This window comes from Gambusia affinis, linkage group LG15, assembly GCF_019740435.1.
Source record: "Gambusia affinis linkage group LG15, SWU_Gaff_1.0, whole genome shotgun sequence".
Classification (NCBI taxonomy): domain Eukaryota; kingdom Metazoa; phylum Chordata; class Actinopteri; order Cyprinodontiformes; family Poeciliidae; genus Gambusia; species Gambusia affinis.
In genome coordinates this window covers 9307867-9335862 of record NC_057882.1, presented here as the reverse complement: position 1 = coordinate 9335862, position 27996 = coordinate 9307867, and the positions used below count along the sequence as shown (strand labels likewise).

At 38.2% G+C, this 27996-nt stretch overlaps 3 protein-coding genes across 3 annotated transcripts; all 3 read right to left on the bottom strand.

Moving 5' to 3' along the window:
* Positions 1-4: 4 nt before the first annotated feature.
* Positions 5-6956, bottom strand: pigs (phosphatidylinositol glycan anchor biosynthesis, class S). Its single transcript, XM_044139778.1, has 12 exons — positions 6698-6956; positions 5551-5690; positions 5353-5464; positions 5161-5250; positions 4951-5042; positions 4047-4287; positions 3795-3937; positions 3136-3250; positions 2893-3038; positions 1827-1927; positions 1355-1565; positions 5-550 (listed from the first exon to the last, which is right to left on the bottom strand). Exons 1-12 carry the CDS (start codon positions 6714-6716, stop codon positions 272-274), a joined length of 1689 nt encoding a protein of 562 aa, XP_043995713.1. The 5' UTR covers positions 6717-6956; the 3' UTR covers positions 5-271.
* Positions 6957-7462: 506 nt separating this feature from the next.
* aldocb (aldolase C, fructose-bisphosphate, b) lies at positions 7463-15778 on the bottom strand. Its single transcript, XM_044139780.1, has 9 exons — positions 15587-15778; positions 10418-10534; positions 10112-10323; positions 9810-9864; positions 9559-9719; positions 9336-9419; positions 9074-9248; positions 8693-8892; positions 7463-8594 (listed from the first exon to the last, which is right to left on the bottom strand). Exons 2-9 carry the CDS (start codon positions 10527-10529, stop codon positions 8502-8504), a joined length of 1092 nt encoding a protein of 363 aa, XP_043995715.1. The 5' UTR covers positions 10530-10534; positions 15587-15778; the 3' UTR covers positions 7463-8501.
* Positions 15704-27471, bottom strand: rskrb (ribosomal protein S6 kinase related b). Its single transcript, XM_044139779.1, has 14 exons — positions 27123-27471; positions 25109-25399; positions 24920-25003; positions 24243-24311; positions 23885-23954; positions 23136-23243; positions 22728-22768; positions 21665-21692; positions 21324-21413; positions 21079-21167; positions 20784-20894; positions 20595-20708; positions 20299-20513; positions 15704-15781 (listed from the first exon to the last, which is right to left on the bottom strand). The coding sequence occupies exons 1-14, from the start codon at positions 27150-27152 to the stop codon at positions 15712-15714; spliced, it is 1410 nt and encodes a 469-aa protein (XP_043995714.1). The 5' UTR covers positions 27153-27471; the 3' UTR covers positions 15704-15711.
* Positions 27472-27996: the final 525 nt, after the last annotated feature.

The window sequence follows — 27996 nt, the reverse complement described above, 5'->3', positions numbered from 1 at the left end:
AATGTGAGTTAAAGCTTTTGTCTTTAATTCTTAATAATTTACAATAGGAAGTGGAGTTCATATATAAAAGTTTTTACACATTTACACATATTCAAGCTTACAGCAACAGTTCCAGTAGTCATTTGATAAAAACTTGCAACAAATAACCATCCTAATTTCAAACAGAACAATATCCCCAAACAACACTGTATAGAAGTCTTTCTATATGCCCCCATTGCATCTAAATGTCAAAATCACCAACAAAACAGTTTATCCATAACATCTTCACGTGTCAGTCCTTCTTAGCTTGCTTTTCCCTACGTTTCTGTCTTGCTTCAGAAGCTATTTTGATCAGAGACAGCAGAATAGGCACACACATCGGCAGGAAGAGAGGTATGTAAATAGCAAACTTCTGGTCATCAGGAAAGTAGAGGAGATGGAGCAGAGAGGGGTCAAAGAAGGCTTTCTCTGAAGCCAGGATGGCTTCTTTACTGAACTGCAGGGCAAATTTGAGGTTTCCAGCCTCCAGCTCTGCAACAGCAAGCTGCAGAGACGTCACAGCGCTGGACACCTGGCAGACAGCGACAGGAGTAATGGATTAGGAAACATGCAACTAAAAGAAAGATAATAAATCCCCACATTTTCCCCACTTGTTATGTCACAACCTCAAATCTCAATATATCTTAGTTAGGATTTAATAATGATCAAATTATGAAGTGGGAGGAAAATGATACATGGTTTTCACCACTTTTTACTCCTTTAAATTCCTTTAGAAAACCTTCAAGTCCTCGTAGTCGGTCACCTTTTCTGTTTTAAACTGTGTGATTTGTAGTTAGTTGTTTTAATGATCAGGTGGTTCTGGTACACCTGAACCACCTGGTTCACAGGTGGTTCATCACAGGTTCTAGACAACTCTGACGGGTTCGGAACAAACAAAATTGGTATCAAACGTTTGTGCAGCAGAAATTTTCCATTTGTGCTCCTATCATCGTGAAGAAATTAATAAAACGTTTTCCAGAGGTCAACAAAAATTTATGCTGGAACTGTCATTTAAAAATGCTTCGGTGTTGAACTATGAACATGAACAGATTCATTTTAACAAATAAAATTAAAGTAAATAAATATTTAGTTTGTTTATAACTAAATGAAATCGAGTGCAACAGATTTGATTTTATTATCCAGAAGTTACATACAGTGGACCTGGAAAGTAGACCCAACACTCTGCATTTTTTCATGTCACAGCCTTATTCCATCAAAACTCTATACACGCCACATCATTATGATGACAAATATTCAAAGCTTTTGCTTTAAGAAATTATTATATCAATCTTATTAAGTATGTATTAATGATTTTTTTGAGGTATGTATACTTTACCTGTTCAGCAATGTTGTCATTAATAACAATGTTTCCTATCTGGTCTAGCAGCTGTGCAAGTGAGGTGATTGTTGTGGTTGCTGTTGCTATGTTTTCCACTGAGCGGCTCCACATGAGACGGTCCAGCTCCCAGTCAGCTAGTCCGGTTCTGCCACAAGGTGCCACCAGGAAGCCGGGGGGAGGGGTTGATGACTGCACACCCAGCAACAGTCTGACAGAGAAAAAAACTCTGAAAAATTACCTCGTATAAACTGTGCTGTGCTGTGAACATTTGTTTTTCCATAAAATGCCAGATTGGGTTGGGAAACTTTTTTCTCATAAAGAATGAAATCACCATTTAAAAACTTAGTTTTGTATTTACTCAGGTCATTTTTATTTAACGTTCACATTTATTTAAGTGTAAGAAAAAAGCAAAAGCCAGAAGAATTTGTTCCTAAAAAATAAACTCAATCGACTTTAGGTTGAGACTTACCGAAGCTGCGCGAGGAAGACGCCCATGACTTTAGCCATGTTGATGTTTATGTCAACAGGGAACTCTGCCTCTGGCCCATAGTAACTATCTACGTTGTACACCTGAAAACAAGTAAACATTTTTATCCAGACAGTTCAAAACACATTTACAGGTCAGAAAGCTAACATTTGAATTAGCACAAGGAACTTGGCCTTATGTGAACATTTTAGTGAAATTTTGTAAGAGAAAAGTCCAACCATCAGGTTGTGACCTTAAGATCAAGCAGACTTGGGTTATGTAGCAAAACCCAGAACACACCAAGTTCACCTCTGAAAAAAGAAAAATAAAAGATTTGGAGTGGCTTTGAAAAAGTCTGAACTTCAGTCAAATTGAGATGTTGAATGATGAGATTCTGTAACATTCAGTTGCAGAATGGTCAAGCTAGAAAACCCACTTGTCTCCTGCTTGTCTCAAAAGATACTTTGAATATTAAAGATGTGCTTAAAAAAAGGGAACATCAATGCTAACTCTGTGTACAAATGAAAACCAATACAAGTTGGGTAAAATGGATTTTAGCACAATATTTGCTGGCATTTATTAATGTCATGGTGTTTTTGACAATATATTTTTCTAAAATAAAACATATACATTACAAAACAGGCTATTTTATTTCATTGTTATGCAACAGTGGCAAACAATCAAGCGAGATGTTGTGATTGAGTTTGCAACATTTTAATTTAATAACTGTTACAAAGTTATTAGATTTGTAAACCATGTCAATCTGCGATACAACTAGTAAATAACACACACAAAAAACACAAAACAGTATTAATTTACCTCGACTTTTCCGTCAACATGACCTATGTGCCACAGTTACATTGTGTAGGAAGTGCAACTATGCTGATAAACAGCACAGAAAAGCATATTCAATTACAGTACAACGTAAATGTAGCCTTTTTGATCCTTTTGTGACAATCACAGGACGACCACGTACTGTGAAAATTTTAAAAATGAAAATGCCCATATGGAATTCTTATTATTCATTACACATTTTTTTTAATAGTCAGGTATAATCCTGTGACCTTACCATAATCCCACCCCAGCGTGGTGAGTGAAAGGCATTGGAGGGCACTTCCTGCTTGTTTTGATCTTGGATGTAAAGAGGTGAATGGTAGGCATCAGGAACATATAGAAGAAAATTCAACACTGGGTTGGAAGATGCTGCATTAGAGCCTGAAAAAAGAAGTATATGCATATTAACAAGAAAAATCACATTATATTCATTTTGTATTTTATCTTTTATATATATGTGTATACTTTTTTTTTTTACCAAGTCTGGCCTCCACTGGGTTGATAACATGTGCGAGGCTGTCAGCGTTGAGCATGTAGGCACTGCGGGTGTTATCAAAACGTGGGTTGACACCCAGCATGGCATAATGCAAGGTCTGTAAAATTGAGGGAGCAAAAACTGAGCATTTGCATAAGTTTTGTCTGGGACTTTGATGAGACAACGGTACCAAGAGAAAGTGTTCATATAGTTTGAACATGTCAATTTCAGTTCCAGTTCAAACACAAACTTCAATGCATTTCATTGGATTTTTATGTGATAGATGAACAAAGGCAGTGTAGTTGAAGGATAAAAACTTCATTTAAATAATAATTGTGAAGGGCATTTGTCATCAGCTCCTCTGATCAATCTAGATGGACACAGACAGTCAAGCTGTAAACATAGATTTTTAAAAATAAATAACAACTAGAAGGAATTTTAAGGTGTTTGTTTGCACTGGATGTTTGTAGGGGCATTAGATTAATGTGGGCTGCTACAGAAGCACGTCAAACATTTCAGATTTGTAAAAATGTTGAAGACCATGCATCCAGTTTTCCACTTCACAGTTATGCGCTATTCCCTGCTGATGTGTCACAATAAAGTAGGTTAGGGTTTTTGCTTACAATGTGAGAAAGGACACAGTACACTCCCAACACAAGTACCTGAGAGTCAATGCTAAAATTAGCCACCGGGGACATTTTGGTAAATAAAGGCTGTATGTAGGTCTGCGCAGCACCCTCGATGTCCCAATGCAGCCGGTGAGACTTTGGGTCGGGGTTTAACAAGCTGAATGTTATCTCATAGCCTAAAATAATAAACAGAGAAGAGAAGGGAAGTGTTAAATCACACACAAACACACACACAGCCTATAAGGATAAATTACATTGAGGCAACTTCTGACAAAAATAACCAACCTGGACTGGATTTGAAGGCTCTCATACTGTCTGCAATGCTCTCTTTGTTGCCAGGGTGGAAACGGACTCTGTCGCTGAGGGCAGCAGTGATGTCAGCACGGCTGAATGACATCACTCTCAGTACCTGTTTGATGTGTGGCTGCAGGTGATGCAGCAGCTGCTCGAGTGTCTTAGCTGTTCTCATCTGGGGAACAACACGAAGCAGCGCAGTCCGTCGCTGACCAATGTACACTTTAACATCCTAAGAGAATAATTATATGAGGCAATCAGTTCAATCAACATTAAGAATCATAGAAGAAATGTAATCAAGCATATATTAGGTTAAATGGCAAATACAGGAGTTATTGTTCCTTATCTTTTATTTTTACAATAACTAACTTGAATCTAAAATAAATTTTACATTTGTTTACCACCTGGTTATGTTCCATTTTGTTAGAATGTTAATAAAAGCGTTTTCATGTCTTGACCTTTCCTTTTTTAAAGCAAACGTTTTCTTTGAAGTTTATTTGTTGTTTCTTTAATCCAAAATAACCTTTGATTATAGTTTTACAGACTATTTGATGCATTACTGCATTATTAATCCGAAGAATAAAAGGTCTGAGACCAAGCGCACAGTATTGTGGAACGGCACAAATAAACTTTGGTAAAGAGGTGTATAAATTATATATTCATATCCTTTATTAGGGTACCGTTACATCCAATAATGTGCTGTCCCTCTAATTTGATATCTCTTAAGCTTTTTCATCATCAACCCATGATCTGCAGTGTCAAAGGCATTTAATTCAATTCAAATAATCCTGAAATGAATTAAAATTTAGAATAGAAACATAATAGTTATTTCAAGTGTACACAGCAATTCAACATTATAGTAAGGAATAAATGTTAAAGTGTGAGCAGTTTTAACCTCAGGCAGTAGTGAGGACGACTCAGGGATCACATATATGACCAAAGACCCACATGGACTCTCACTTAGCACATGCAAAGAGAGATCTGCCTCTACAAAAGACAAAAAAAAAAAAAAAAAAAACACAAGCAGCATGTGACCACCTGTGCTTTGCGGGAAAAACTAAAATGTATAGATGAGATAAACAGCTAGATCCTACAGGAAACTCACCTGCCGCATTAGGTTTGTTCAGGGCGTCCTCCTCCATGATGGTGGCTGTGCGATATTTTGTCTCATACCTATACTTCAAACCTGTATCCTCTGGAAAAAATTGCATTAATGGTAAGAAGAACAAGAAAAATGTGCAGGATTCCACAAATGAAATTAAAATTTATAAACATCTATGTTTAAAAAAAAAGTCACCATCTACAGCATGATCCTCCTCCTGGGTTTGTGTCAGAGGCACCTTCTTCTGCTGCTCTGGTGTCACTGTTCCACGAGCAAATACAACCTCCACATCTGCACTCAGCTGGAGCTGAGAAACAAAGAGAATAAGACATGTTGAAAACTGATGAATCAGTAGATGAATCAGGTATTACGGTAATCTCTTCTATTACAAACCTGCAGCTTAGCCAGTTCTCTGATCTGACTGACAGGTAACCAGGCCCGGTAGGTTTCAGTGGTTTTCCACCACAAAGGGACTCCCACGATGATGACCACCGCTGCTATGGACAAAGCAGCAAGCTGACCTCGTCGTCGCTCTGAGAGAAACACGAGAGCTGGTAAAAGACCTTTTAAAGTGAATATATTAGTATAATTTTATTTTGAATTTAGCTTTATTCAGACTCTGTCAAGTGGTTGCACTGAGTTACTGGTTAAGTTATATTTTTGTTCATTAATTAGCCTTTATGTCCTGTAAAGTCCCCATGGTCATAAATTGACTTGAATTAAAATGAATTAAATAGTGCCTGACTGCATCACTGCACATTTTACAGTATGTGCTCTAAAAAAAAAAAGCAGAAAAGAGGACTAAAAAAGCCAAGGCCTAAAACCTAAACAAAGATAAAATAATTCTTCAAAACCAAAAAGACTTGGAAGAACCATAAGTTTTCCAAATGAGAAAAAAAAAAGTTAAACCTCTATTAAAAACTGATTATAAAGTCTGACTGCACGAAAAAGTAACATAATTGCAGAAAATTAGTAGCCTACAACGTGCTCTAAATTATTTTATGAAACTTCAACCTTTGGACTGACCTAAATCTCTAATTATTTTGGATTTTAACAACGTTTTTGACTCTAGTTAATGTGGTATTTTATCCTCATTTAATATTAAAGTTGACGAAGGGGGTGTAAATACATTAAACACAACAGTCTACATAGACACTGGCTTTCTGAATTGTGTGATGGTTAAAAAGATAAACCGAATTTTTTCAAAATCCTTTCAGTCATGGGAAAAATATGCACAATACGCAGCGGATATTAAAAAAATATTTTATAGGAGTTAATGGTGACTTTATAAGCGTTAGTAAAACACATATAAAGGTACAATAAACCTGCAGGGGTTTCATACAGCATCTTAAGGCAGTTGGAGCAAGCTAGCTATTAGCTTCCAGGTTCATAACAATGAACGTCATAAGTGCAACGAGACAGTTCTAGATAAGATGTAGAATACGTCATATAAAGTCTAAAACACTCGATAGTAGGATAAAGAAGCACATTTTAAAGCAAGAAATTCATCTTCACATAATTTGCTACTGAATTAACTCACCCACTTCCGCGGTGGCCATTTCTGTCAATGACTTAGGTGCGTTTGTTCATACACACATCTACACGCAGCCTCAAGTCACACGACAAAGGTTGGAATTAAATCGGGCGCGCCACTTTAAAACTGAGCCGTTAACTATGTTTAACGCCGCATTTTCAAAACGGAAGCAAATCTACTTTCATAAGGAAGAAAAGGGAAAAAACAGATACAAGGATTAGCGCTGTCTCCGTGCAACCCCGGTGAGGATATATAACGCATGTAGACAACGTGGGACATGTAACACAGCACCCCCTACTGGTTGGAAAATGCAAGAATAGTCGTGTGGCTTAACCAGTATATTTTCAATTTAGCAGCAAAAGTATGACATTATTCATGTAGGAAACATACGTAGGAAGTCTAATTGTTTAAATAGGCATTTAAATTATAATTTTATTGCAGTCAGCTAACTAGGTTGTGTATTCTGCTAATAAAGCCAGAATACACGACTTTTATAGTATACTACCATAAAAGCCAGTTTTTCAGAGGTTATTTTACCATTTGTCACTGTTGGGAGTTTAATTCAAAGCCTTGCTGAACCCCACCCCATTAATGTGCCATCAACTCCAGAATGCTCGACCACTGCCAACTCAACCCACTACAGGAAGCCTTAACACTCATTTTTTAATGCAACCAAAAAATTTCCAAATTAAAGCAAAATGGAAAAAAAAAAGTGAATGCAGCTAACTTTATACATTTACCGTTTTGTACACACAGACACAAAAAGACGTGTTTAGTTTTAATGTGTATTTTAGTTTATTTCTCCACTATTTGACACACCGAATGTTCCAAGAACAATAATAACATCACAAACACCACATTAATCCAATAAAGCAGTGACTCTTTCTGCGCTGCTGACCCCATGTCTTGGTCCATGTCTGCATCGATAGAAATGTATCCGATCTTTCCGTGGGGCAGGCAGGGGGGAATCAGGAAGGTCAGGCAGGGGGCGGGTGACACACAGAAATCACATAGACACCGTCACACAACTAAATACGATATTTACCAAGTGTAATTCAAAGCTAATGTTATACTGAGAAGACACACGTGATGGTCGTTTTTGTTGATAATGATAATAAGGAGCACGAGGGGAAAAAAAAAAAAAAACAAACAAAAAACATTACTGGTGTGTATCGTTCATTACAGTACACTGTGTCTAGTGACCTCTGCTGGAGCCGCCGATGACCTGCACAAGATCAACATTTCGACTTCGCTCTCCTCAGCTTCTCGTTTTACCCTTAAAACAGATGTACTGATGCCACTATTGGCTGGTTGGTCCCACAGTTAGTGCGAATGTTAGTACAGTAGTTAAACGAAGGGCCAACGCTGGGTTCTGACTGAAGCGAAACACAGATGTTTCTGAACTGCTGGGGAGCCAATATGAGCGGACCGATGATGGAGAAGGAACCAAACGTGGAGAGAGAGGAGCACTTATGAAGAGGCAAGAAAGGAATACTGACAGATTCTCTGGATTACATTCTGCATTAATCTCAGAGTCTAACTAGAGCTAGACATGAAATTCAACACTTCAGTCATTAATTGTCTCAAACCTGTCTGGATTTGTTTGTTGAAATAAAAATAAAAACCTGTTCCCTTTAGTATTGCATTCTTATATAGATTTTAAATAGACATCTAATAATGTAATGTTAATAACTATTAACAAAGTACAGTAGACAGCACAGGCCTGTGTCTGATGGAGGAGTGAGAGGGGAATAGCAGAGCAGATATTAAGACTAGCCACTAGGCCACAGCTGAATGTGGATGTTAAAGTTTAATAGGCATGGTTAGCCACGTAGAGGGATTGAGCAGCAGCACCAGCAGTTCCAGAGGACTTGTACTTTCCAAGGGCAGCCAGTCCGTTAGCCTGAAGAAGACAGAAGGGAAACAAAGAGAGATGTCTTAATATAAACCCTAAAGAATTTTGCATGTTGGTCCTTCTGATGAATCTTTGATTTGACTGACCTGGGCACGCTTGATGAATTCCTCGGTGCCAGCTTTCTCCTTATTCAGGTCTCCTTTCCATGCGTTCAGGGCGGAGGCTTGCAGGGCGCGGCCGTAGGAGAAAGTCAGCGCCCAGGGCTTAGTGAGGGGGCAGGTGTTGATGGCATTGAGGTTCACGCTAGCCTCCTCTTCAGACTGACCACCCGACAGGAAAGTCACTCCTGTGTAAGAAAAAATATGCAGAAACGTGATACTTTTCATAAGAAGAAAAAAATTATCTAATACGTATTTCTCTAAATAATATCTTGACTTATCACAATAAACTAAAAGTTTGAAAAAATAAAAACAACTTACTTACACTTTACAGTTTTGTAAATACATTCTTATATTTCCATGGCTAACCTGTAACGGCTGGAGGTACAGTGCGGCGCAGGGCAGTGACGGTAGCCATGGCGATTTCCTCGCTGGAGAACTTAGTGGGACAGGAGTGTCCAGGGGTGACCATGTTGGGTTTCAGCAATGTTCCCTCCAGGTACACATGGTGGTCTGACAGAGCCTTGTACACCGCTGCAAGGACCTGAAAATAAACACAAGGAGTTTGCTATTAGATCAGAAATATGTTGATATGTATGGAAAGCAGATCGTGACGTTCCAGATGCTTCACCTTCTCTGTGACATATTGGCAACGCTTCAGGTCATGATCCCCATCAGGCAGGATCTCTGGCTCCACAATTGGGACAATGCCATTCTAAAAGGTAGAAGTATGAATGTAAAATCATTAGTGGCTTTAAACTAGCCCCCAACAAGGCCCATTTTAACTGTATTAAAAAATGCTTGTGTCTAACCAGACGTTAAAAAAAAACAAAAAAACAAAACAAATAAACAACCTGCTGGCAGATGCTTGCATATCGTGCCAGTACATTCGCATTCTCCAGGATGGCCAGCTGAGACGGGGTGGTCTCGCTGATCTTCAGCACACAACGCCACTTGGCGAAGTCTGCACCGTCCTTCTTGTACTGAGCACAGCGCTCACTGAGCCCGTCCAAACCTGTGCATCAACACACAGGAATCTAGAGTTTCTGCTACACTTTGACTTTTTTTTAAAGTTCATTAGAATACTTCCTCTGCATTGGCTCACCCTGGGTGGTGGTCTCTCCATTTGTTCCAGCAAGTGGTACGACACCTTTGTCAACCTAAAAGCAAGATGGAAAGAAATATCTATTAAACAAAAAGCTGCTGAATTTCTACCTTTCCCAAATACACAACATAAAATCTCTTTTAGGGCAATTTATCCTCACAACTGAAACTGATGTTTGGGTTTTTCTGTAAACGTGCATACATTTCCAGTTTTACCTGCCAAACTATAGGACTGTTTGGAGGCAGATGAAGTTAAAGTTCAAAAGTAACATGTTTGAATCTAACAGTTAATTTCTGGGATACCTTGATGCCAACAACAATGTCACGGTCTTTGATGAGTTTAGCAAAACAAACGCCATCGTCGCTTTTCTGGTAGAGGGTCTCGTGGAAGAAGATGACCCCTCCGATGCAGCTGTCGATACGCTGGTCAGCGGTGAAGAGCAGCTGGCGGTAGCGACGTCTGTTCTCCTCCGTGTTCTCAACCCCGATGGGGTTCAGGCGTTTCGCCATGCTGCCTGAAATTCACACAATGAAAAGTTATTTAGCTTTACCTCATATACCTGCACAACTCCTTCTACAGTGTTCTTAATGTTCTTAGTCTGAACATACCAGTGGACTCATCAGCAGCTAGGATGCCTTTTCCTGGAGCCACTATCCTCTGAGCGATCTCCTGCAGCTCCTTCTTCTGCTCAGCAGTCAGTGCGGGGTACTGGTGAGTCATGGTGGCTGAAAGAGAAGGAGGGGACGACATTTTTTCACTGTCTGACCACCCAGCTCTCATACCCTTCTATTGTTTGGGAAATGGCTGACTTGCCACAGCAGTGAGCAGAAGGACTGGCTGAAGAATGACAAAACTCTAGCAGGATGCATTGAAAAAAATACTGAATTTCACACAATCCAGTGATGCAGCATGTGAGGGAGCTGTGATAAACCCAAAGGCAGCAAGCTGCATCCTGCAGGAAAGGAAATGCTACATCTTCTACACTAAAAAAAAAAAAGTAAGTTGTCACACTTCCTAATAGACCATACTTCTAGTGTGGGTCTGGTCAAAGTGAAACCGTTTGGCGGCAGCGATCGTACACAGGTTTCCAGATCACTCCCTTCTCCACTCAGCAGAAGTAAGTTGTTACGCAAGTCCTACCCCCACCACGTGTATCTGAATCACAGACAGGGGAGGGGTGGGAGGAGGGGAGTAATAAAACAAACGCTTCAACAGACTCTGCTGCCGGGATGGATGTAGTACGACTTGCTTTTCTCTTTCCTAGCAACATTTTTCCTGCTTTTCCCAGTTAACACCATTACGGCATTTTCATTCTTTAAATTTATGTAGTTGATTTACTGATATAAAAGAATGTAGTGTGCTTCCACCATTTTAGTCTCTTGTCGGCCTATTGTTGCCAGTATGCAACTACAATTTCCTTCTGCACATGTAATGCAAAGTAAAGCCACGCAATACTTGTAAATTTCCACACATCCAGAATATGCCTGAGGACACAGTCTGGCTCTTCGGTCTGGCTGACTGCACCAACTGTAAAGGCTTCACTGATCATTGGTTTGTTCACAGCTGCACAAGTGAAATGCTATGGGTTGCCACAATGGATCAGGGATGGATTAAATGGCCTAATAGAGGACCAGGAGTTTAGCCACAGTGAGCTGCTGGAATGATGTTTACTCAGAAAGAACAGGGCCGAAATATTTCTGTCAAAGAGCAAAAAAGTTACTTGCAATTTAGTACATTTGAATTAAGACAAAACCAAGTTATTTGCATTAGAAACCAGACCAAATATACTTGGTGAGATGTTGTATTTTTACAGTGTAACTAAGGCTGTGTTGCTGCTGTAGGACGCCGAGGGTCATATCCTCTGTTAATCCTCAGCTTTAAGCTATGGGATAAGGGCCTTGAGAGAACACAGGCAGGCCTCTCTGCAGGGCAGCCTCTGCTGCAGGAACAGTTCCCTACTGTTAGCCAAATTCTGCAGGGAGGTGAACCCAAACAGGTCAGGACAGAGTGCTGTAATTTGACACTCCGTACGGGAAATGTTAGCTCACCAGTCTGAAGTGCATGCACAATTTCCAGAGCACTGAATGAAATTGATAATTTATTGAAATCACAAAAGATAAGATGTGTATTTTAGGTGTTCTCTTAGCCAGACAAAGAGTCATGCTCAGCAGATACTGGCTTATCTTTAGGAAAGTGCCTGCGTGCTTCAACAATGCATTTTTACCAGTTCCAGTGTGTTCAGGTTTCCAGTCACCAAACATTGCAAAATGACGGCTGCTCTGTATGTAATCTACATTTTTAAGCCAATAGTTATAAAAAAGAAAAAGAAAAAAAGAGTTCGTTAAAAATACGTATAGTGCATGTTGAGAGTGAAGCCTGTTCACATTGTTATGGTATTAACTAATTAATATTGAGAGGAAAAGAAAACCTGAAGGGGATCATGTGTCAGAAACAGCACACCTTGGAGGGCAAACATGATCAGCAAAGTGCAGCGTTGGGAACCGATGGGAAATGTTATTAATGCCTATCCTATTATTCATCTGGGTTGCTTTTCAGCTCTTGGTTGATATTCGGATTTCTAAACCCGTCTATATGTGGACAGGAAACAGAAGGCCTCCACTAGATCCATTATCCAGTCTCTCTTTAAAATAAACTTCTCACCGTTAGTAGATATAATTCAGAAAAGAAAGTAATATTTCAGTCACTCATTGTTAGAAATAAAACTGTCAGTGATGACATAAGTGACTGTCTCAGGCTCAGAAAAGCATGAACAGATCAGTTGGAAACTGTAGCATTTATATGCAACCATTTTCCAAATATAATTCAGACGTTAAGCTCCTCCATGGGATCACGACTTGGATCAGTATTAAGTTAAAATATAAAAATGTCACAGATTTGACCCCATCTTAGCTAATCCTTTTAGTAGACTTGCTACTAATTAACACTAAATACAGCATATAATAATGCTTATGAATAAAGAGCTGCTTCTTTTAGCTCCTATTGGTTGTAGCTGCTATTACTATTGATTAACAGAGAGAAAATCTGGGTGGTCTCCCAGACACTGGAGATTATTTAACAACCATGTATGGATCACATCATTGCTCTCCTGTTTTATCCTGTGCTATAAGCTGCCACAAGTCATCTAAAGATATATTTTAATATCCAGTATCCATTTATTTCTGGATATTGATGACAAAAATAAGTGCAATTCAATAAAACACCACTAGTTAGTCTGCTGTAATACCAATGAGGTAATGCTGCAGGAGACTGATGTTTTCTGTTTTAGCATCTGCTCCTATATCTTCTCTAGGGAACACTCAATGCATTTGGGGAACATGAAAGGAAAATATGAAGCTCATCTTTGTTCTACAGACGTTTACCGTGTGCAGTGAAACTTAGACTACAGATTTGGTGAACTAAAGAGTCACAATCACTGTAGCTGGCTGCTGAGCCCAGCGATGGTGTCCTGGCAAAAACAAAACATTTCCTAAAATGGAGCTGGCTTTGGTGGAACCAGCAGCCAAAGATGCAACCAGGTCACCTGTGAGGCATCAAACTTTTTAAACGTTGTCTTCAAAGAGTATATTAGATGACAACAACCTGTAACCCGACTTGACATTTTGATTACACAAACTTCAAACATGGTCATGGTTCCTGTAAGGAGGGTTTGAGGAAGTGCCAAAGGAAGAGAAATATTCATCAGAGTTGCTGTTCAACTCTTCTGAGATGTGCTTTATAATAAAATACTTAATTAAAAAACAAAAAGGGGGATTTTGAAACAATTTTCAGATGGCATCTATTGAGAGAGTAGCTGAGATTATCTTGTCAGAAGCTTGACGTTCTCTCAGTCACACCTCAGATTTTCACTCCTGCCTGTTGCACGGTGATTTTCCTCTACCAGACAAACAACGTGTCTGCATTGCGACATCAAGATACGTGGCCAACTCCCTGCTGCGTCACACGGAATCCCTTAAGAAATGAACAGGACATGCCAGTTTGATCACAGAATACTAAAATATATGGCAGTTATACATAAAGTGTGAATTATAACAAAGATCCCCACATAATTTAGATGATTAAAATTATTGACCCTGGATCTCTGTCGGACTATTCAGAGTTAACAAGTTCAAAATAAATTTATTGGGCATGATTAAAACTTAACTACAGTAGAGCCCACTAGTATTTATTACTTCCTGATTCTGAGTCATGGTGTGTCTGATGCAACCATTTTCACCCTGCTAAACACAGAGCAGAATGTAGCCAGAAATCACAAAACCTTAAACATCTTAAACAGACAGAGTAAGCAAGTTACAGCTGGTCTGTTGTGAAACATTACTGCAAGCTTTTAACTACAAAATACTTCAGGACTGCAAACTATGAAGCCCAGCATTTATAAAGGCTGCAAGCAGGGATTCAACAGGCTGGTATCAACTGAATCAGGCTGGAACTGCACATATTAACATTTCAATTATTGTCATTATAAACAAGCCGGGAGAGGATGGCACAGTTAAAGGAAAACTGGATCTATGTTCTGCTACACTATCTGGATCATTACCGCCCCCCCCTGGAAATTTACCCAGCTTGTTGTTCTCTCTGGGTTGCAAGCTATAGAGCTGAAATGGCTCCTGCACAGCAGCACTAGTCAGAATTGTAAAACAATAGTAAAAAAAAAAAAAGCCTGCTTGCATGCGCTTTTACCAGACAGGCTGCTGGCCTTGGAGCTGATGAACGTTCCTGTATTTGGGCTGTTTCTATCTTCAGACTTTGATCCAGCAGCACTAGCCGGAGCACTGCCCATTGCCCACTGATACAGGAGCCAACAGCAGATGTGATGGCTGTGGTGCATGGTGCCGTTCAAAGAGAGGTTGACAGTTGTGAAAATGTGCAGGTTACACAACAGCAACGTTTTCATGTTAAACACAGGCGACATAAGGCTGCTGTATATCTTCTCTCTTTCAAAACGCCAGACTGCCTGCATTTGATGTTACATAATTTTTAGAAACAAGGAACCGGATTATTTTAGGGATTGGGACTAATGCAGGAAAAAACCAACAAGTAGTACAGCTGGGTGTTGCTTAGCAACAAAAATGGCAGTGTAAAATTGTAAAAAAGTGTAACAAAAAATATATATATATAATTTTAAAAAGGACTTCAACATTGACTTGATGTTTCTTGTTTGCCTTCTATTAAAACATAGTATCGACATTTATGCATTTGCGGTTATTATGGCGTTTCTCCTATGCCCGCCCCGCCTACGTCACATCAGAGGTCTACGTGCACTTTAACAGATACACTCCGACAGGAAACGACTTCATCATCACCCTCCCCCATCATCTTCCACTGCTGCTAACCACGTTTTTATTCAAAATGTGTCATCGACCTGAGCACGTTTCAAACTGCAAGCCCATGGTACGAATAACTTAACTAACCGAAAAACCAAATCAGTCACCTTCACTTCCATCCTTGAAGGTCAACGGTTTTACGTCCTCCCAGTTATGTGGTTCGTTGATCCTTAAAATGCGCAGCTTTCATATATGGTCAAATAAGCGTAAGAGCTCAAGGCTGTTTTTAGTGGCAAACACGCAAAATAAGAGACATACGTCATAATAACTGTAGGAACAATTTGTAGCTAACAAGTTAGGAGGACAAAGTTAGCTTGAATTGAGTAGCGCAGCATCACATTCCCATCAGCATCAACTCGGCCGTTTACAGCGGTCCAATATGAACATGTTACAATGTACAGCAGTCATAAATGGTAGTTCAAATTTGATTATTACCTGTTTGTTGACGTATTCAGTTGACAGAGCAGACGAGCTGTAAGTTAAAGAAGCAGAGTTGTCTCCTGTTTGACTGCTGCAGCGCAACGTGACCCTTTAGAAAGCCTCTCGGGGCGAGGGAGGAGCTAACACCCCTCCGTCATGTGATGGAGCGAAACTGCGTCTATCGCGCATGCGCCGGAGAACATCCTCCATCTAGAAAGAGAGCAACGCGAACGCAGCATGATTCTGCATCTTTTCCAGACGGGCTGCTTAATTTTCATCTAAAATAAACAAGCAAACGGATTTCTAATAAAATACACATCACCTTAAGAAAGTAGTTTAATTAAAAGCAGAAAATATGTCATAATATTCCCAGATTATTACTGAATGCTGAATTATAAGAAGCAGCGCTATAAAAAGTAATGAAACCAATGGACAATTTCACGTAATTTATAATATCTTGCAAAGACATCCCAATTCCCAAACAGTTTCGTATTTTATCACATTTACAGTCATGGATTTCAATGTTTTGTTGGGATTTTATGAGCTCAATTAATACCCAGTTAGGAAGGCAGACAATACTTGACATAATCTACAAACCTGGGCTCTATAGGAAAGAAGCCAGAAGAAAGCCATTGTTGAAAGAACATGTTAAAGGCCAGAGTAAAGTTGACCAAAACTGCTATTTATGCAGGAGACAGAGAAATATGTTAATTAGGTTCTTCAAGGGATGTCAAACGTCTGTCATTATGGAAAGTTTTGTAGATGTGTCCCTAGTAAAATGCCTCTGAATCAAATGTCTGAATTGCCTCCTCAGTATGCAGTTGAGGTTCTCCAGAGTCTTTCAAATTATCTAATTATTTATTTCAGGTCTGCTGAAGCAGAAATAAATCTAAATGTTACAGGACACTGGCCCATGAGAACTGCTGGTCAAATTGTAATAAAACATTTTTATCCTAAATGCAAAAAAACTATGTTTAGAGAACAAACAGTACATCTGAACAATTGATACATGGTGGTGGCAGCAGGATAAGATGGCAATAATTATCCAGAACAGAGACACGAAAACTAGTTGATTGTTCAATGAAATGGTCCAAAAATGGGACAATACTGGGTATAAAAATCTCGACTTCAAAAAACCTTGAAATGGGGCTGAAGTTCACCTTCCAGGAAGACACAAAACAAACTGAATGTTGACAATTTGTGGCAGGACTGAGAAACTACTATTTACTGACAGTTTTAATATTAGAGGTTTAGATACTTTTGCAAGCAATGTTTTTTTTCCCCTCTTTATTTTCATTTGACACCAACAGCAAATTTAATAAATTAAGGTTGGGAATAGTACTTGTTTACCCTCTTGTTGATGCACTCGGTGAAAACTGTTGCTGCGCTCAGTTTATTCCTAGAGGCCTCTTGCATACAAATTCTGACACACACGGTTGTTACATGACTGCTTTTGTAGCTGTGGCCTATGCCCAATTCACTCTCTAGTTTCCCCATTTACAGATCAGACATACACTCTAAAATCTACTGGGTGACTTTTTAACTCACTGGGTTCTCCAGTTTTACCAGGGAATCTGAGAACGTCAAGCTGCATGCTGCTGTTGGCATCTTGTCTTTAAAGCCTCTTAAGTGGTGTTTTTGCTAATAGGTGAAGTTATTTTTGGTGTGGGCCTGCATATATAGAGGACAGTAAACAATGGCTTCACAAGCTTTTCACAAGCCATTAAAGCAGAGCCAGTGTAAATAAGTCGAGCTCTGTTGTCCATCTTTATCAGGAATGACACTTTCTGTATGCAGCTTTTTGACATCTCTTCCTTTTCATAACTGTTTACCATTTATTTTTTTGGTAGCACAGATGAATGAAACCCAACTGTGTTCAACAACTGGAAATGGGACGAGGAATTAATGATGATGGAAGAATCTCCTTCTGATAGAACTGTGAATGACTGAAGAAACCTCTTTAATTGAAACATAATTCCCACAGAGGAATTATGCGTACATTTGGTACATTTACAAATGTAAATGCTGCTGGATTTGTATTTGGTAATACAAATGTGAAATTACCATTTGTATTTTCACTTTCTGTCACAGACTTCAGTGTTTATTGAGATTTTATGTAATCAGCCAACAGATAATAATTCATTAATTTATTATCAACTGTGTAGAAATGAGTGAGGTGGAAACCTAAGACTGCACATCACCTAGAACACACTATGACTACTGCAAAAATGAGGCTGTCGCATCTCACCAAGGGACAGCGATGGAAAGATAGAAAGTAGCAAAATACAAGGTGATCATTGAAGAAAACTTGTAGTTGGCTGCAAAAGACTTTAAACTGGCTGCATGATTCTTGTAGTCCTGCTGGAAGCCAGACAACAATGGAGGAGTTTAGATCAAAAGTTTATTCAGGCATTCGAGTTGCCACAACAAATTCCAAGCTTAAATCCAATTGAGAATCTGTAAAAGTACTTTACAATGATGGTTACCGAATAATTTCCTTGGAAAAGAATGAGCCAAAAAATAAAGTCCACATGTGCATTGAAGTTGTTAATGCAGGAAAAAGTGGTTTAACAAAGTATTCACTCAAAGCTGCTGAATACGAAAGCCCACCTCACTTTTCAGAGTTGTAATTTTCAATTTAAAATCAGGGGTCTTTTTGCTTCTGCATCACAATCCACATTATGTCAGTTTTCACATAAAAGCCCAATAACATACATGTAAGTTTGTGGCTGAACTGTGACAAACCGGTGCTGTATCTTTATTTTGGCTGTCAGGAAGCATCTTCGATTTATGGAGTGTTTTGTTTCAAGACAAACTGTTATGTAGCTAAAATACTGGTTTGGTTTTAGGCATGGGAACATTAAATACATACCTTATTTAAAAGAGAGAAAAAAAGATGTTAAATAAATACAGAATCAAATGTAATTGACAGCGACAGGAGAAGCAAACGGTTTTTCGTCTTTAATGAGTGAATTTGAAATATTAAATTTAATGGATTAAATCTAAAGAAACCTCTCTCTCCAAGTATAGACCACCATCTGCTTACTTTAGGGGTTTAATTGTCAATCTGTGAGTGAGGTGTGTTGAGTAACTCAGCTAAGTAAATGCACAATGTGATTTCTTAACTGAGCTAGGATATTCTGCAATAATCTGACACAATTTTGGGGTGAGTTAGGCAATAGAGATCCGTGCACCCAAAATCATTTCATCACAACAAAAAGTCAAAAGAAATCAGCAGAACTCTTTTAATACTCTGTTTTTGCTACATGGTAGCTGCAGAAAGACATCATAATACATGAGGAAATACTCTCCAAAAATGTTTATATAAATTTTATAAAGAGGAATATGCTTCTATATTTATAAACATGTACACAAGCATTTTGTGATCAAGAAGGTAAGCTCAGAGTTGTGCGTGCGAAGCAATCTGGGTAAACGTCATGCATCATTTATAAAATCAGAATACATCTAAATATCTGTTTAGTGAGGAAAAATACAATAGAAAATAGCCTTCATATTTATAAAAAATATTATAAAGTTCAAGGAGAAGTTTAGAGCATATTTAAATCACTGTTTAAAATCTGACTTGATGTGAGAAATGAAGCTAAATAGTAAAACCAGCAAGTGCGCCCCTGAGTCACCGATTGTAGGAAATAAACGCAGAGTTGCGAGCGTGCTCATCAGACCCTAAGGCTGTGTTGCTTGCTTCACTTTGAGATCACAGGAGAAGTTCCTGCTGCAACCAATTCTACAGGCAGGACAACAAAGTTAAGAAGTGAAAACGAATGACAGAGTTTCTTTTGCCCACTTGTGTTAAAAAATGGTTTCATGGTGACACAACATGATGAATAAAGGCAAAGGTTTGAACATCCTCTTTCCTTTCTTAAGGGTTTTGATTGGGTTTCACTACAAATAAGGTTAAATGGTTAAACAAATACAATATAGTTAGAGCTATTAGCCTAACTTTTCAATTTAGGTTTAAATTATCTTCAGTACACAATGTTTTGCCAGCTGAACCATGAGGAGACTCTGGATGTTTTACTAACCGGGTAATGGCACAAAACCACTGAACAAATGCTACTAAAGAGACATTAAAGATTAAAAGGTGAACATGTAAAATAAAATAAAATTACATAAAATAGTACAATGTTATTTCACTACCTTGCAAAAAATACTCTTCAGTCTTGAATTAGTCACATTACATCATGTTATAACCACAAATATTAATTTATGAGTAGGATTGAGACAAAGCAGCACAAAATAAAGCTTAACTGTAAAGCAGAAGGATAACTATTCATTTAACTATTCACACGGTGTACACATGAATACCAGTTTATGTTAAAACGTTTTCTTATCTTAGTTTCTATCTGTTGAAGCTGCTAAGACAATTGAAGGTGACAAATTGTCAGTGGTTTTATATAAAAACAATATCTGGAAACAGGTTTTACTTGGTGTGATTTGTTTTTTTGTGATTGTTTCTACAGTTTTCTAACATTTTATTTATATTTATTTTATATTTGTGCTTCCACATTACAATTATGCAATACTTAAAAGTTGGTCTATCTCATAAATTCCCTATAAAACACACTGACGTTTGTGGCTACAATGTTGCAATAATGGATACTTTTGCAAGGCACTGTAAATATGGGGGTTTATGTATTTTGCACAAAATGAAGGCCTTTCCCTTCCACACTGCAGCCAGACTTGTAATCTGTCATACAAACACTTCCCTGCGTGGGACCTTTTCCTGAGTGGGCTGCAGCGAGGGGCCAGGCAGCGGTACAGCGGCGCGTGTGCGTATGTCTCCGTCCAGATGTGTGTCCGGCGTGGCGGCAGGGCTGAGCAGAGAATCAAAGTCAAAGCCCTTCAGAGGCAGCAAGGACAAAGTGAGGCCCCGTCGAGCTTTGGCAGCACGGTCTGGTCTCTCTCTCAGCTCCAAGATCACCTGATGGAGGAGAAAAGTTCAATCAGATAATCAGAAAAAAAAAAACCCTGAGCTTTCTACAATCAGGCATTCATTGGTTACCTGCACAGGCCGACGCTGAAGGAGGTGGAGGTCAAAAGACGTCCCAAAGAAGAACGTTTGACGCTTGAAACGGTCCAAGGTTCTCAGGCGTCGTAGTGGATTTTTGCACAAAAGCTGGAAAAAAGTATCATGATGCTACAAATTAGTGATACTATGACAAAACTATATTTACATGCACCGAGAAAGTACCTCTGTTATTAGCATGGAGAGCGGTGAACTGAGGCTCAGGGGCATTTCATAGGGAAAACTCCTCACTTTCCTCAGCATGCTGCAATGATCTGGTTCTGGAGGAACAGGGAACTGTTGAGGCAAATGAAGAGACAGATTTCATATAATAAGTTTATTCATCAGTTTAATTATTACAAGGATCTTACATGCTGCCCAGAAGAGAACAGCTTTGTTTTTCCAACCCAGTTTAGGTTCAGCTGTCTCTATGTCTGCCTGTAGATGAGGCCTGCTGGACACATTGGAAACAAAGGCTCACCTTCCCAGTGGCCAATGAGAACAGCAGAATTCCCAGCGACCACCAATCAGCTGCGTGGTTGTAAGGTCCACCACTGAGCACCTCTGGAGCTGAACAAGCGGTAAAAGAGAGAGAAAAAAAACAAAAAAAACCCAGAAGTTTTATTTTTAACATTCAGCTCTTTAGTTTGGAAAAGAAAAGATTTAAAAACAGTTCTCAAACTGTTGGGGCATTAATGTTTCCATATACTGGCAGGTTTTCATCACCCATGTATTGGATGGTTCCACAGATTGTGAAGGCTCGGCCTCCTCTCTCCAGGCGGCGGGACAAACCAAAATCAGCCAAGCGGAGGTGGCCTACAAAGGATCATTTTCTCTGCATCATTACAAGAATTTATCACAATTCTCCAGACATCCACCATACTAGGAACTCATTTTTATGAGTTAAGACTCATAAAAATTTAAACATCTTCTTCTAATAACTCTTGGTCTCTTTGCTAATAGTGTAAAATATGAGCTGAGAGCTTTACAGAAAAGAGGCTCTCTGGAAGCTTCTGTAATGCCTGTTCAGAGGTATGCTGCCCTCTGCTGGTGACTGTTTCACTCACCGTTGTCTGTCAACAAGATGTTTTCCATCTGAAAGTAAGGAAGGACAATCTGAATGAGTCTACTTGAATTCATAAATAAATTCGTACAAGACCTGCCAAATTATAAGCCCCAAAGTTAAAATAAAATTAAGTAAAAAGAACCAATCAAAATTATGAAAAGGAATTCACACATAACACAGACATGTCCAAAAAGAAAATAAAGAAGCTCTGTTATTTATATATCCAGCTATGTATGAATGTTCTGTCTTTATATTAAATTAATACAATTTTCAGAAGTCAAGTTTGAGTTTTGTGCTCTGCGATTCAGTGTTGGTTTTAAATAAATGAGTCAATCATTTATTTAATGATTTATTCATTAAATAAATAATTTAATTTATTGTGTTATTTTTTTTAAATTCCTTTAGATTGTAAAAAAAAAAAAACAAGCAAAACTGTGCTATTATTACTTAAAGGTATTTAAAACTCATATTTTAATGAAAAACAAATAATTTCATAAATTTATACTTTACATTCAGATTTAACATTTACCTGTTAAGGAGAATTGCATAAGATATGGTTTTCATGTTTTATTTTAGGGCTGTTGAAACATAACTTTTCATGTTATGTTACTTTTAACATGAAAAGTAACATAATTACTTTTCAGATACAGCATGTTGGATCATTAATTCAATAAAGCCAATAGTGCCACACGTATCTACATTTAGGTTTGGATGGTTCAGTCAGAACAACAAAATGTACTGCTTAGTAAACTCTGTACTGCAAAACACTAGGATGGTGAATGGAAAAAAGCAAGTGGAACTAGTTCACACCTAACACCTTTAAAGTGGGACATCTATTTAAAAAAAACCCCCAACAACAACAAAAAAAAAAACTCCCTTACACCTGAGGATAAATTGCAGGTATAAAAAAATGGCTTTTCTTTCTAAATTCACATTGTGTTTTCCTATAATTAGTCATGCTACATAAAATAACTTATGGAGATTTCAAAAGTAATATGCCTATTGCTTTATAGTATTGCTGAATGTGTTAAAAAAGTAAGAAGTGACATCTTTGCTCGTCTTACCTTCACATCCCTGTGGATGATCCCAAAGTCATGCAAAAACCCTGTAAATTGAACAATAAGTAGTTATCAAGCTATAAAATGACTATGTAGAACATTTAATAAAATAATAATAATAATTTTGTATGTAAAAAAAAAAAAAAAATACCCCATAAAAAGGTTTGCTATTAAAATGGAAGTTTTCTGGGTTTTTTTTTTTTTTTTTTTACTCTAAAAGGATTAAATACTTCTAGAGTAATAAAAGTTAAAACACCATCTATTTTAAAGGCTTTTTGCTGTAATCCATTTTCACTAACACGAAAAGTTAAACTGACTTGCAAATCGCTGAAGAGCTTGACTCTGTAGCTTTATTCTTATCGGCTCCCTGACATTAAATAAAAAAAACAACATATTAAAATGTAGCATACAAACCGAGTGCACATCCCAGCTCTGCTGCGAATATTCGCAGGGTTTCCTCTGAGAACTGACCAATCATCTGCCAGTAGGTGTAGAGGTCCCCTGTGCTGCAGTAGTCGCACACTGTTGGAGCAGAACACGGTTTAACATGAGCCTCTGACGCAGTGGGACGTATGAGAAGCAGTGAAGGGCGGCAGAGGATGGAAAAAATACTGGTGAAAAACTTGAAGCATTGAAACTTGTGCTAAAGTGGAGAACACCTACATATCTTTATCTAAAAAAAAAAAAAAAAAAAAAAAAAATCAAGGAAAGGCTCTTCCGGTTTTCAGTCTGTTGTTGCTAATACATAGAAAAACTCCAGCAGAATGGTTACAAGAGGATTCTGGTTAAAAGCATGCAGCAGGCCCTTTAACTGTGGCATGTGTTTCTGTTGAACGGTGGAGTTCTTTTGACAGGGGGGTTGGGAGGCAGATTAAGTGGGTCACACTTTCTGAGTCAGTGAGTAATTCTGGAAAAAGGGATAAATCCTCTGGAGGGAAGGGAAACAGGGCAACACGGCTGAAGAACTGGTATGGTGGGAGTGGGAGAGTTTGGGAGCTTAGGTTAAATCCAGAATTTAAACACTTGAACTGAAGCATTTTTGTTATCATGTTCTAGGTGTTAGATTTGGGATTGTGGGGAGATAAGTAGCAGAGGGGACAGAAGGTGAAGTGAGGGGTTGCAGATTTGGGAACGAGTGGGATACTGCTAGCTGCCTGACTCACTAATGTAAAGGTGGCGCTGAGTCTGCCAGCAGTCCTGGAGGTCGAGGACAAATGGGTGGCGAACCTGACGCTGCGGGGGCAAAGGTCAAAAAAAATTATATTCCTTAAAAAGCTAATTCCTATGGGTTCTATACTTTAATTTTATAGACTCAGAACTGTACAGACTCAGAACTTTACTCAGTATTGGATACATTGAAACTTTCAAAATCAAACACGGAACTCGTATTACAAGTACAAGTGTATGAATTTTGAATTCTGCTGTGGCATGAAATGAATAAATACATGTCTATTGAAACATATTTAGAACAAAGCAAAAACATCAATAATACTTTAAAAGACCTTCGAAGACAGCGCTCACCTGAACTATAACTTCCTCTTTTGACTGCTCCAGAACCGCCAGCCTTAAAATCTCTGCTTTAGGTATAACCTGTTGGTGGACGCAAAAACAATGATGAACAAACTGTTTCAACTTTAGGTGGATGGCCATCTCTTTGGCAGTTCATTTTCACACGATAGATTAATATCCTCAAAGATTTTTTATTTTTTTTTTAAGCCTAACTGAGTGAAATTTATCCACAACTTAATCCCTGATTCTTTGAGCTTCATGATGATGTTTGTTCACTTTGTTCTATTGAGGCCTTCACAGAACAGCCTAATTTACACTGTGATAAAATTACACACAGCTGGATCCAAGTTAGAACCATTTATTCATAAAATGGTTCAATTATGAATAATTTTGCTAGATTAAACCCACTAAAAAGACTAAAGTGTAAAAAACCCCAGCTCATACAGAATATATTAAGAGATGGGATTTATGAATATTAATGCCTTTCAGTGGACAAATTCTAACAAGCAAGAATGTAGAATATTTTTTGTGAATTAACATGGCACATTTACATTACATTTGCAGCATCACATAGTATTCAATCAGAAATAACCCAAAAGATAGAAAAACTAAGATAGAAAACTATTACATCATGGCCTAAATAGGCTAAATAAACACATTAACATATAATAATCAAGTAGCACACTCACTTTAACAGCATATGTTTTCTGTTTGGACTTGTCCCTCACTTTCAGAATGGGTCCAAATGAGCCTTTGGCAATGTATCCCAGCACCTTGTCAGCAAAGAAGGGTAAAAATCAAATGAGAAAGTTTGAAAACGTAGAAGATAGACAATACAACTGAAGTGTGTCTAATAAAGGAGATTTTTTTTTTTTTACCTGAAAATGTTCGTGCCCTGGCACAGCCCTGTGGGGGAATTCAGGCAGAAACATGGTAACGAAGCCTGGAAGGCTCCATTCTCCTCTCGGCCTGCCTGGGCCGACTCCCGCCAACCTGAGGACGTGCTCTGGCACCTCAGGGGCTTTTCCTTGGAGCATCCGACGCTGGCCCAGACGGAGGGTGGGTGGGGCCAGGCGGCAGAGGCCTTCTGGGATAGACAGGCTCATGCTGGAGAGGAGACCCCGCCACCCAGATGGGACGGGCTCGTCCTCAGCCCCTCCTGAGGCCCTCTGGTAGGGAAGGAGTTCGGGACCAGTGATTTAATGGAGGCAGACACAACATTTAAAAGATACTACATCAAATGTCTAGACTAAAAAACCCACCTGTTTAGAGTTGCTTTTGAACCATTATAAGTAAAATATTAATCAACGTTTTGATGTGAAATTATGGCTCAAACTTTGTTTTTTTTGTGTGTGTGTGTTTTTGTGATGTAAAGCACTTTGAACTGCCTTTTTGCTGAAATGTTCTATACAAATAAACTTGACTGATTGATATAAGCGAACAATAAGAGAACACAGTAATACTGGATGCAAGAGAACCTACTAGAGATGCGTGCTTGTTTTAGCCAACCCTATTTTTTAAAAGACAAACAACGTTTGTTCTTTCCGTTTTACTCGACTCACATTCAGTCCTCATACAGGAAGGCATCCAATACTTAAAAACATTTATTTCTTTAAGGTTTCACCTAGAAAAAGTTAGTAGACAATTAGTAGGGGAAAAAGACTTGAACAGTACAGTCCATAAGATGCTCTTTTTGAGTGCTAAAGATGAAGTGGAAAAATGACCATATCAGAAATAAATACTCATTCTTGAGAATTTCTGAAGAATTTTAGGCAGAAGATGATTCATTCCTGTATTCATGTACAGGAATTCCACAGGCATTTCTTCTTTTGGAACACTTTGTCACATGAAAATATTCCATAGGGTAGTTTTTAGTTAAAAAAAAAAGAAAAAAAGATTTGTATAAGGTTTGTATTGGGGTACTAGAAGAAGATCCTGTAATCCTCCATCCTTGGTTTTAGATTGTTTTTCCCTTCTTCTGGTTCTAAACAGAACAGCTTAAAAAAATTTAAATGTAATAAAATCTATATTTTTTCATAAACCTCTTATATTTCTGTTTGGTTGGTCAGATTTGCATAGAATTGGGGAAAATATATATTATATCCCCCCCTCTTGTTGCATAACTGACCAAATAACATCTAAAAATGTTTATGATTCAAACAGTAAATAAAATAGGTCATGACAATCGTAGATATGCCAAGTTGAGTAAAAAAAATTGTTGTTCATTTCTACTAACATCTGAATGCCAGTAATAGGGTTTATAGTATCACTGTATGGCAAAGTTACAAAATAACCACAATTCATTTAATGCACTATTGCCAGTTATGTTACTGTATTTTTGTTTACAGTTTTAAAGTCACTACTGTAATGAATTTAGAGCAACAGTAGGCTATAAGTTTCAATTGCATACAGTACTGCTTTTTTTAAATCAAAACCATAATTCATTACACACAGCAGCACCGATATCTCAGACAGGAAAAGTTATACGACCTAAAATTAATAAAAAACATATAACATATCGCATATAACATATAAATCCAATCAATACTGCCACCTCACAGTGGTTTACGGACACAGGATGCAGTAGGCCTTTTGTATCAATATTTTTATCTGGAAATAAATTATGTACACAGGGAGATTGTTTTTTTAGACCTTCAAAGTAAAAGCTTTGATGCTGTAGGAGCGGGATTCTAGTGGAAATATTTTATTGACTAGGTATGTAAATCCTTAACGACAATATAATACTTTAGTATCGCATGCTGATTTAAATCAAGGTGAAACGGAGCCGTGTATTCTAGTTGTAAAGAAACCGACTTTGCATCCTGGACACCAAACCATCGCCATAGAAACAGAACGCTACAACTTAGCAACCAGGAGTTCCATCCAACTCACCTTCCTGTTTTTACTTCCGTCTGCCCCCATTACTATTATAAATATTATTATTATCAGCGTAAGGGAACATCGGCGCAGTAGGCTCAGTCAGTGCGACGTCTGCTGCTCCTCAGTCAGCCTCTCAATCGGCGCCGCAGGACATCCCAGTCCCATTTCCAAAACCCAACGCACATAGAAGGCTGAAACGAAAGGGTCTAGTGAAGCAAAGTGATATTTGTCAGTAACATCAGCTCATCTGGCCTCCATTAAAAAAAAAAATACGAGGGATGCGGCTACATAAAAAACAAGTTAATCCCAAATGTGGGCAACGTCAGAGCAAATCCGCCCACATCTCGGCCGTCCAGAGACTTTAGCGCCATCTGTTGGTCGGTGTAATTAAAACTACATCTGAATTCCTCAAAATCGCTTGGATTCAGTTGTGATTTCAAGAAATCTATAATCACTGTAAACAAAGAAAGCGTTCAGGGGAACATTGCGAAATTAATTACTGAAATTAAGCCATTGGTTGCAGAATTGTCTACGGTTTCAGCCTGCAAATGACAAACCTTCAGAGTAGCATTAAAGAAAATTCACAATTTACTCTACACATTTCACAATACATCAAATTAAGCTCTCTAAACACAGCACAAAACCTTAAATGTATTTTTTTTTTAAATCAGAGCATAGCCTTTTTAAATGTATTTTTTTGATTATCTTCACTATAAAACTACTACCTTGTGTTAAAGCAGTCCAACAAAGTAAAATATCTTTAACAACTTCATTTAACAAATTTGAAGAGATTTATTAGAGATTAGTGAAAAAAGCTGTTATTTATTTGACTCAGCAAATACACAACACAAATGTGGTTGTGGAATAAAAAAAAATCAAAAAGGTC